General features: G+C 36.2%; 1 protein-coding gene across 1 annotated transcript; it reads left to right on the forward strand.

The window, feature by feature from the left end:
• Window positions 1–1,407: 1,407 nt before the first annotated feature.
• On the forward strand, window positions 1,408–4,485 carry LOC108976674 (odorant receptor 49b-like). The gene is made up of 4 exons (XM_018945920.1): window positions 1,408–1,594; window positions 3,487–3,814; window positions 3,988–4,192; window positions 4,273–4,485. Exons 1-4 carry the CDS (start codon window positions 1,408–1,410, stop codon window positions 4,483–4,485), a joined length of 933 nt encoding a protein of 310 aa, XP_018801465.1.
• Window positions 4,486–12,217: the final 7,732 nt, after the last annotated feature.

Below are 12,217 nucleotides of genomic sequence, written 5' to 3' on the forward strand. Positions count from 1 at the left end.
GCGTGAAATGAGCTTTCCGAAAAGGTATAACATGACCCGATGGGACGAATAAAACTAGAACTACGCGCTCTCAGCGCCAACTAGCCAAAATACCGAATACAAGACTTTTGTGACAACCTAATATATGTATGTACATAGTAAATAGAAACTTCTCTCATGAATGATTCTATCGACATTTTAAATAACTATAGGTAAGGCAATAATTGATGTAATTAATTTATTTATAGATATAATTGACATAACAAGTGTGAAAAAAATACCTAAAAACGTACAATAATAACTCGATAATGTGAAAATATTGATTCGATAGATATCTAGCAGAGCCTTACATGTTTGAGTTCAGTCTGGAGTTATTATTTGAGGAAAAAAATGCTTTGATACCAAAGTTGTTTTATTCTTTTCATTGGGGGTGTTTTATATGTACGTTTCGGGTTCCAAACCCTGCACAGAATCCTGAGAAGAAATGTTTCGCCTTCTCACTTTAGCTCGCCTTCAAAAGGATGTTTTTTAGCTTCCCAGGGGAAAGATTTAAGATTGGAAGCTGTGAGCTGCTCGAGCCATATGCAAAAGAATCGTTCTGGCCGCTCCTAAGTCATTTTTATACATATGGCGCCATTCTGATGAGTCGGCCTTAGTAGTGTTTGCGAGAAAAGTTTTAGGAAAGATTTATGGTCCTTTGAGCATTGACAACGGCAAATATTACGGTCGAGGTCATGTCGTCCGAATGCACAAAAATACACCAGCTCAGACAGTATTCACAGTGGGAAGCAGAGGAAGAGAAAGACCTCCACTCCGCTGGAAAGACTATGTGAAGAAGGACCTGTCTACACTTGGAAAAGAAAGAACGACTGGCGCGCTGTTGTAAACTCGACTATAATCGCGTAAGACAATAAAGAAGAAGAAGATATTTAGTAACGACCGCCTCGATTCGGAAGGCAATATTTTCTCTGAGGCCATCCTCATAATTCTTTATACAAATATAAGAAATTATAACTATCCCTAGGAGAGTGTTAAGTTAAGAGGTCCATCTTAATAATAATTGTGGCTACAGATACAGACCACCCAAAGCTAACGCACGAATCCTTCAGTAGATGCAGGTAAATTAGCCGATGTTCACAATTGTTAAAAATATAAAACAGTTTGTTGACAGAGGCCAATCTGACTACGTTAAAAAGGCTCCGTTTAAAGTAATTAATTCATTAACGGAGCAATCGAGACGTTTTTAGCGACACCTGTTATTAATTAATTAAGTTAATACCAGCAAAAAGCTTTTGACTCTTTAACGCCTTAAATTGGTACCTAATAATTAGTCTCAAACATAAGTGACAACAAAATAATTGCTATAAATGTAAGCATACTCTGAGGCGCGCTACCATTTTGGTGTGTGTTTCGAAAGTGTCAAGTAAAATGGCTGCATTTCAAGACATATTAAAAGAAGTGTACTTTCGTGTATTCCCCTCCGAAGCAGGCAAAGGGCAACTTGGTTCCATTGAATTTAATATTTGGTTGTCACAAATATCGGGTGTACCGTTATCGCCATGGTTTGTGCCGCTACACCGAACACGGCTTGTGAATGGATTATTGCTGGCCTACGGTAGTTTTTTGACTTTGACAAATTTCTTCTACATTCTTTTCGAGTTCTATGATTTGTATATCTGTTGGCCGGATTTCTATTCGTTCACACAAAACTTCTGTCTGACAATGTCGCATTTCGCTGGCGCCTTGAAGGTTTTTGCCTTATACGTACTTACATTTTCTGTTATCAATGTGAAGTCGCGCATTTTTTGCAGATTTATAACGTATTGTTCCACTTGAGAACTCTGCAGGGAGCCATTTTGAAGCTGAAACGCGCTACGAAGTCGTACATTAAAACAGATGCGCAGGTATGAGTGCAAGGCTAGACTTATCTCTCCATTTGCTTTGAGATTCAGCGCTTTATTCAGCTTTTAATTTCTCAAGCTGAATAAGTGCTGAAAGTCAAACGATCTGAAGAGATCAGTATGAAGTTACAGACACAGGCTGGAGTTAGATTGCTTACATGCCCCAGCCCGTGTTAATGTGTTCCAACTAAAATACTTGGAATAATAATGTTTATAAATATATACAAATATTTTTCATATAACCTCTTTACGTTAGCACAAGATATTCGCTCGCGCTGAGATGGAAAACAAGCTCTTTCTCGTCATTTATGCCACCGTAGTTGGATTCACCGGGTTCGTGGCGATGGTTTCAGTTTTTATAAGTAAGAAAATAATTCCTTCATTGCAAATTATGTATTTAAGCAGTTTTGCCAACACAGCTTTTCTCGATGCATTCATATAATATGCTGAAAAAATTATATACATGGCTAGCCTTTTGTGTATCGGGATTGGAGAACAAAAACTAATATTAATCAGAGAAAATCGTTTAATTGTTTTTCGAAATATTCTTGATTAAGTTCTATACAATTTACATGCGTTTAAACTAAAGGGTGATCCATTTCGCGCCTCCCTACTTTTTCTCTCAATCGATTACTGCGATGTGTGAGAAGTGACGCCGTCTTGTTGATACCAAATGTCGTCGAGATGACGAGCTTCAATTTCAGGTATCAAATAGTCGTTTATCAAGGCGTGATAATGGTTGCCATTGATCGTTACGTTTTCACCGCCATCATTTTTGAAGAAATATAGACCGATGATTCCACCGATTACAAACCACACCAAATCGTTGTTTTTTCTGAATGAAATGACAGCTCTTGAATCCCTTCAGGTTGCTCTTCGTCCCAAATGCGGCAATTTTGCTTGCTTACATATCCAGAATGAGCCAGAAATGGGAATCATCGCTAAACAAAAATTGGTTCGAAAACGTCGGATCTTTTTGGAACTTTTCAAGAACACATAGAGCGAAACGATGCGGTTTGGGAATTGCAGCGGCTTTAGTTCTTACAGAAGATATGTTTTGTACGCTTTCAATTTAAGATCTCGACGTAAAATGCGCCAAGTCGTTCCATGCGTCAGTCCTTTGCTGCAGACAGCGCCGAATTGACTCTTCACGGTCTTCGTGTACACTCTCAGCTACGGCTGCTATATTTTCCTCACCGTATGCTGGAAGTGGTCAATGTTGTCGAATATTATCCAACAATAAATGGTGGGTCCCAAGATGGATGATGGGGGTTGATGGTGCCGCTCAGCAAGCCAATTATGTTGATCATATGTTGAGCGAAGTGCGCAAAACACATTCTTTACAGAAATTGAATTTTCGTTAGAAAGTTTAAGGGTAAGCCTTGTTCAGGCGTAAGTTTTTCCATGATGAAATGCTAAACAATACATGCAGCAATGAACCCTCAACCTATCGCTATAATACTTTAAGCATATTCTTCTTAAAGCCAATTTTTGTGTGAAAATACCGTCGAAACAGCTTGGATACATCATGAGATGATTTTTTAAGTTTAAGTTTTGAAATCAGTTCGCAACGCTGCTTATATTTCCGTGTGCGTATATTTTAAAGAGTATATCAGTTCTTTGTTATTTTTTCCAGATCCCGATATGGCTGGTCAAATATTTCCATATCGTGTTACAATGCCCGCTTGGTTGCCCTTCTTCTTGCAGGTGGTCTATATAGGTGTCACTGACTTCATGTTCGCCGTTCAAATTGTCACGGTTGATTACTTAAATATAAGCATGATGAATTTACTACGTTGCCATTTGAATATCATCAAATCCACTTTTGATGATCTTATTTTGGATGAATGCCACATGAGAAGAGATATGAGGCGTATACGTGATCCCAATGCACGAATGACTGACATTGTGGAGCATCATTGCATACTAAAGTCGTGAGTAGAATGAAATATTTTAAATTTACTTTAGGCTATTTGGACAGTAACAGCTGTTTGCTGACGTCACATTCGCGTTTTGTCCTAACTCTCTCTCAGCTGGTTCTTACGCATTGTAATATTGCATATCAACGATTTTCTTTCTTTCTCCTTTTACCCTCTTTTGCCTTCAGCGTGCGTGATGACGTTGAACATATCTTTCGCCTTTCCATATTGCTGCAATTCTTCACCTCTTTGGTTATATCTGCGGTGACGGGCTTTCAGGCGACTATGAACTCCAGTAACTCAAACAGCGAGATGATAATATATTTTTATTGCTTTTGCATTTTTACTCAGCTGTTCGGCTATTGTTGGTTCGGCAATGAGGTCAATGAACAGGTGGGCTTGTGCATAATTTTTAAGTCCCATTTCAAAGTATTTCTTATGATTATTTTTGCTCTTTAATTTGCTCTTTGTAGAATAAAACTCTCGCAACTCATGGTTATGGATCGTCTTGGTATCACTTTGATCAACGATTTCGAAAGTCACTCGCAATTTTCCAGCTTAACGCGCAACAACCGTTTAATTTTACTGGCGGTGGTTTCGTTGACTTGTCATTGCCTAGTTTTACGAACGTACTGAGCAAGGCCTACAGCTTCATCGCTGTACTGCGTCAAATGTACGAACGCTGAGCGACTGATTATATTGTGAAGAGGTCTTAAGGTTTAAGTAAAATTCAATTTTGGCTGTGGTGTATTCGCTTATGTTCAGCGTTTAATATATATAATCGGATCTTATCCGTGGCTTCGTTAACTTATTTGAAGATGATGGCTTGAACACCATATCGAGGCTCTCTACTTTTCCAAAGAAATTTAATGGAGAATGCTTATTGTCATTAGAAAGGACTTTCGGCATTTATTTTTTGAAGATTATCTCTTTAAATATCTGGCCGCGGCTACGTCTCAGTTGATCAATCCGTTGGGTTCAATTTTCGATGACTCGTTCGAGCAAATAGGCGCATGACACGCGTGATGTTTTGCTCCAAAGCCTGAATTGAAGCGAGGTTTTGGGCGCATACTTTACACTTTACATATCCCCACAGGAAAGAGTCTAACGGTGGTATCTTGGTGGCCAATCGTCCGGCACAAAACGTGAAATTATCTTATACAGAACTAGTATGCCGTCCACGACAAGGCTCCATAATAGGGAAATAGCAATCCGCCCTGTGGACAGCCTCTTGTAATGCGCAGACGAATCCTGGCATCCTCTATTGTGGTCTCAGCTATTCTGGTGGGTAGTACGTCCTCTATCCACTAAGCACCGGTGCTCTCACATTCCCTTTTTTACGCTCCTGTGAGCCGTGTTGTCAAAAGCACCTTCAATGTCTATGAAAGGAAGGCGCATAATATTACTTTCCTTCCTTCCAGCGAACTCTGTATCCCGAGGTTAGCTGGTATACAACAGTATTAGCTGATCTGCCTGCTCTGCAAGTATGCTGGTTCGCATGCGAGAGTTCAGTGTCTTGGATCTTATTTCACAATCCACGATCTTTTCTATACTTAGTTAGAAAACAAAAGTTTATTTGTAAAAATTCGACATACTGAATTACATAAAACCGAGATTAATGGTACATTACTGTAATGCATCCACATTTAAAAAGATAAATTTTCAATGTTTGTGCATAAATATTTCATTTGCTTTAATTGAAATTTTTATCGTCTGTGGAGATAATAATTTTTTTTTTTCATGATTGCAGACAGTAGAAGCAGAAATATTTCAGAGTTCATGGCAAATCACTGAGTCATCTGGCGATATGATGATTGGATGCAGTAAGCCGGCATAGCGCCGTTTGGTAATTAACAGGTCTGAAACTGACTCGATTTTAGAGCAGTTAAAGTGGTTGACGGCTTTCTGATGTCTAACTTGATAACAAACAAGAAAAAAGAGAGTTCAACAAATATAAAGTTGACGTGAATATCTAAGTTACAAGTTTTACTAGCGGCAAATTTCTTTGACGGACATTAACAGAAAATGCCAGGCCAACGAAATCGAAACAAAAATATAGAAATTTGTTTCTATTGAAGAAGACTTTTCTACTGGGTGCCAACACTTTAAATCAAAATTAATTTCTTCTAAAAGTTGTGTATGTCGAAAAAAAACATAAAATTCTAAAGTGCTCAACTCCTAGTACACCCATGCCAGGGTGTGAGCTGACGTCAGCCATCACCACGGAACATATGGTTTTTGCATGGGCTGTTTATTTCGTTGTCAGTCAAGATATGCGCTTTTTCGATTCGGCCTTCGATTTTAATTCGTCTATGTACATAAAATATTTATTCTATAATTTTTGGCTAATCATACATTTTTTGCTTGCATGTTTCAGTGGAAAGAACATTCTTTGGCATTTATTTTTTTGAAGATTATCTCTTTCAAATATTGGCCGCGGCTACTTGTCGGATGTTCCATCCGTTGAGTCCAATTTTCGATCACCGGTTCAAGCATTTCGACTGGTAACTCGCGAATGGTACGCGGAATGTTTTACCTCAAGACCTGAGTTGAAGCGAGATTATCCGACTTTAGACTTTACTTATCCACGCAGGAAAAAGTCTAACGGTGTGATATGACATGATCTGCTCACCGAAGTGTTCTCTCAATAAATCCGCTGTCTTGTTGAAACCAAATGTCATCGAGATCAAGAGCTTCAATTTCAGGTATCAAATAGTCGGTTGTCATGGCGCGATAACGGTCGTCATTGACGGTTATGTTCTAACCGGCAAAATTTTTGAACCGGCCCAAAAACTACACCGAACCGTTGTTTTTTCTTGATGAAATGACAGCTCTTGAATTTCTGCAGGTTGCTCTTCCTCTCAAATGTGGCAATTTTGCTTGTTTACATACCTATTGAGCCATAAATGGGCCTGAAAACGTCGGATATTCTTGGAACTTTTCAAGAGTTTATAAAGCGGAGCGATGTCCTTTGGGAAGGTCGAGTGGCTTCAGTTCTTACACAAACTGTATTTTTCACTTCTAAGTAAGCTGCAGTTTACAAAGTGGATTTTCTTCGAAAAATATGACTTAGAAGATGAGGTGCTAATTTAAAAGTTCGATTTATGGAACGAAATTCGTATGAAATTTGACTTCTATGGTCAATTCAAGAGTTCGAGTTATGGAGAGCTTGGATCCATCTACGTGGACAGGTATCACATCACCGCCATCGCGCCCAGCAAGCACCTGGAATTTTTCAGACTGCTAGACCTTTGTTACTATGTGTGTGATATAGAAGAGGGCACACTATACGATAGGTCGCAGTGCAAAACTTTAATTAATTCCCATCTATCTATCGTCGACTTATGGAAATTCAACTGTATACATATTAGGTTGTCAAAAAAAGTCTTGCGGTATTCTCCCTAGTTGGCGCTGAGAGCGCGTTGTTCTAGTTTTATTCGTCGCATCGGGTCATGTTATACCTTTTTACTAACACGTGGGTCGAAGATGTGTCACGCTCTGGAAGGCCTGTCGTCGAAAATTGCGATAATATCGCTGCATTGGTCGAAAGAGACCGGCATAGTAGCAGCCGTAGCATCGGTCAAGAGCTGGGCATGAGTCATCAAAAAAAAATGTTATGAACAATTGCAAATTCAATAAAAATATCGCAAAAATACTGCAAGACTTTTTTGACAAACTAATATATGTTGTTTTTTTGTATGTCTGTGTATTATAATATCATTGATTTATAATAGCTTATTTTCTGGGAATTAAATATTAAATTTAAGTTTTTTACTTGTGGTTTAAATTCTTTCCTTCGAATATAACTACTATACCCCAAAATGAGTACCCCTGTTTTGTGACAAGTTTTGGTGTGCGCAAACATGTGCAAATGGTTATGTACATATATGGATGTAGGAATTTATGTTTGGTATTTTATACATATGTACATATACACATAAATATACATCGGATTTACGTGCTTAAATATTTATTTTATCTTTCTCAGAAACAGAACCATATTTATGATAATTTTAGAAAATATTCAAAATTCTTGTTTCAAAAAAAGATCTAAATTCACAAGTGGAATTTGTCTAAATTTTTTATTTTTTAAGATTTTTAAGATTTAGATATGGTAAACACTTAACGTTTTGATTATTTTCCAAGAAATCATTTGGCGTTCCACTAAATGCCCGAGCCCATAAAATTTAGTAATGCTGTCCTAATGCTGTTTTCTTGTTTACTGCTATAAATTAGCCAATTGTTCGAAGAAAAGCAAATAAAACCAAAATGTGACGAACATACTTTATGAGCAAAACTCGACTAATGCGCTGTAGCTATTTTAGAAAGGCAAGCGAATACTAAATACTAATGATTGTTTTGATGTGACATTTGGCAGAGATGTCAATGACAGTCATACTAACTTAAAAAGGAATATGTCAACAAATAGGTTTTCATGCGAATTTATATTAAAAACTTTTATTATCTATTGCCCACAGTTAGAAGTTGCCGCCGAAGGAAATCTGTCGTTGACGTTAAGGGGGTTTTCTACTCTAGAATTTTGAGAAATTCAATTTTTTCATATATTTAAAGTTTAGACCCTTAAGAACATATCCTCCAAAGGATTTTTAAAAATTGAAATGTTTTTAACAGCTACAGTTACTTTTGTGACGCAGCACCTAGCGCACTAATAAATGACTTAGACTGCCTGAAATTTGACTCACTTTTTTAAACGCGTTTTTCTCGAAACTACTTTTTTCCACACGGTACCGGTATTATCTCACGATCGATACAAATGATTTACATGAAATTTTGTGTGAACCTTCTTTATATAATCCTTTATCGTTCCTACCAGCATCGTGTCAAAATTTGTGTTTTTAAAATTTCAAAAAAATTCAGGAATTTCAAAAAAAAGGTGTAAAAAATGATTTTTATTTTCAGGCAGTCGCCATTTTTCAAAACAAAAAAAAATTATGTTCCCTGAGATAGGGACTATAACAGAATCCTTACTGATTAAGAACTTCTTTTGATTTTTTTTTTCAGACCACCACAGTCAGGATAAATGTCACCAGGATGCGCTCCCCCCTCTAATTATTTTAATTTTTAATATTTTTTTTAAATTTTTTTCTGTATTCTTAAGATATCAACAAAAAACACCTTAAAAAATGGAAACTAAAAATATTTTTTGGTTTTTTTTTAAATAAAATTAAAAAAACTGCACAAAATTTGATTTCTAGAGTAGAATACCCCCTTAAAGGTTTCCTTGATATTTTGGTTTTTTTACTGGGATAGTTAATTTAGAGTAGCAATATGATTTTGCTTCTTGCAGTGTCCTATCAATCCTATAAACCCTTTTATATAATTTTATCATTTATAACTGCATTAAGCATCTCAAAACCCCAAATCAATGAGCATCGACGCATTCATAAACATGCACGGTTTAGGGGTGCTTATCAGTCCTTTAAATAAATGTTTTACCTTTTCTTAGCCAAACAAGCCTTCAGGGGTTGAACAATGTAAGAGTTACCTCAACTGTAAATATTATATTGCTGCAATAACGGTTGGTATTTCCTTGTGCCCAATGTAGCCGTTTTTCAATGTGTGTTTTGAAATGGAAAGACTGGAAAGAACTCCAATTGCCGTATTTTGGACAAAGAACAACCTGAAAAGATTCAAGAGCTGCCTTTTCATCCATAAAAAAAAACGGTCTGAAGTGGTTTGTGGAATCATCGGTCCATATTTCTTCAAAAATTATGCCGATGATAATGCAACCGTCAATGGCGACCATTATCGTACCATGATAACCGACTATTTAATACCTGAAATTGAAGCTAGTCATATCGGCAATTGGTTTCAACAAGACGGCATCACTTCCCACACATCGCATCAGTCAATTTTATTGAGAGATCAGTTCGGTGAAAAGATAATTTCACGTGAAATCTCACCGTGAGACTTTTTCCTATGGAAATGTGTAAAGTCTAACGTCTATGTGTTTCGATTCATACATTGGAGCAAAATATTACGCGAGTCATTCGCCAGTTACCTGTAGAAATGCTCGAACGATTCATCGAAAATTAGACACAACGGACGTACCATCTGAGACGTAACCGCGGCCAACATTTGAAAGAGGTAATCTTCAAATAATATAGTAAATGCCAAAGAATGTTCTTTCGAATGCTAATAAACATTCCCCATTAAATTTTAAATGTTTCTGTGTTTTTTCTTTAAAAAGTAGGGAACCTCGAAATGGATCATCATAACAATTCTTATGGCTCGACTCAACATAAGTGTTGGTTAATATTTTGGGTATAAACCGTGTCAATGCTAGACTCGTACCAAACGCTCCGAATCTTTTGCGAATATAAACGTTTTTGAATGGAGGCCGCAAAAGAGATGCTCGTTAAAGTAGCTGTATAGGTCAAATTTGATCAGATATTATGCTTAAATATATTAAATATTTTTCTTGTAGCATTATAAAGGGTACATACATATGTATATCGAATGGTGTACATGTTTAACATGATTTTTTTTTTACCTGGTATGTAATTAATCAGCTTCGATTATATCCCTGTACGAGGAATATTTATCATATCACATACTTGTTATGACGTCAATTTAGCGATAAAGCCTGAAAAATTTTGGCGTCGTCTATGGAATGACTACTTTGAAGTGAAAGTATGAAGTTGAAAGTATTTCTACAAATATTTTTATCAAAAATAAATTGCAAGATTAAGTTGAAATGTTTCTTCTTTTCAACGAAACAGCATAAAGTCAATTAAGCATTAAATCCGCGCCAATAAAACAATTCATATTCACTACGTTAATGAATTAATTAGAAATAAAATAGACTCGGAATTCAGAGTGTTGAAATTAATTTAGCGCTGCTCGAATTGTTAACTCATTGCGATATATGTATTTTGCGGTTTTGTGCCTTGATATCTGTTTCGTTACTTAATAGAGTAGCGTAAGAACTTTGGTTTTGCGGTTTCACCACATCTGTTAAATATAACATTGTGGTAGGCAATGGTTAGGAAATGCTAGTCATAAAATTATAAAAATATATACAAAGATATAAATATTATCATTAATAATTTATTCAAAAAACAATGGATATTAAATTTTAATCGAAATATATAAAAACTGTGGCAGCAGTGAAGTACCCTACTGGTGGTATTATAAACGTCGGTAGGTTATAAAACCACACCAACTTTTTGAGTTTACTTAAGTTTTAACCAAATCACGAATAGAATGGGAAGATACCTAGACAGGGCGATCAGTCCAACATATATCGATAAATCGAAGTCATTATGGGCAATGCATTCAAACCTATTAGATGGTTTCACAAATGCCGCACAACAAACTAGAAATCGAAGAGTTTATGATGCGCGTGGGAAGCTGGAGACTGCTCTCCATTTGAGAACAATACGAGAATTTCTCCGTAAAGTTAAAGACGTGATCTGAGCAGAAAAAAACTTCCAATTACTATAACAATTCAAATCACCGATAAACATGCATCAATTCATCAAATCTCATGCAGCAACACAGATTATAGCATCTTATTAGTCTTTTACGCCTCGGGTGATATATGGAAAACAAATCAATTTAGATGGGTGCAGTTTCCATTTAAAAACATATTCACCAGTGTAAATATTTGTAGAATTCACGGTCGTGATAAATTATCTAAACAAGCAAGTTGATATTCGTTACTGTAGACACTAGGGAAGAAGAGAAAGAGAGCCAACTTGTATTTCGAAGATGAAACTTGTTCTGCTTTGCAAGCAAACACAACCATAAATGTATGGATGTCGATATATACATATAAGCGTATCAAAGCATCGAAATCGAATCTGAGAATTTACAAAAATACAAACAAGCAAAAATACGTTTACAGTTTGATAAGTCAGCCAACTTTTCCAAATAAAAAAGAATCATTCAACCTAAAATGGCAAGAATTTCTATGCATATACCTACTTGAATCTATATATTATTTGTGATCTCCTGAAGATAACCTTTTGGTATTAAAATTTTCGTCTAAAATTCTAAGTATTTGCTTTGCTCAGATTCCTAAAGACTGCGTTGCCTTATCCATTCCGATTATCGCTTCATGAAATATCAAATTATATTTGATCTCTCATCAGAAACGGCAAGATTCGGCAACACTAGAACTAGACAGTCGCCACTGTTTTCCATAAACGCTATTAAGTATTTAATCCTGCTCTAGTGTCGGGAATTATTTAACGGATTTAAGACCGAGTCGCTAAAACCCGCAGAAAAATTTTATGTGCTAGAGCAAAAAATTAAATAATCAAATATCTTTATAACACAAAATTTTTTTAAATTAAAATAACCGTGCGATTCTGTACTGTGATACAGTATCAAGTCTCTAAATTTGACAGGGACAATTTTTGAGACTTGAGACGATTTTGCTATTCTGTAAGT

This window comes from Bactrocera latifrons, unplaced genomic scaffold, assembly GCF_001853355.1.
Source record: "Bactrocera latifrons isolate USDA-ARS-PBARC rearing strain unplaced genomic scaffold, ASM185335v1 scaffold_8, whole genome shotgun sequence".
Taxonomy (NCBI): Eukaryota; Metazoa; Arthropoda; class Insecta; order Diptera; family Tephritidae; genus Bactrocera; species Bactrocera latifrons.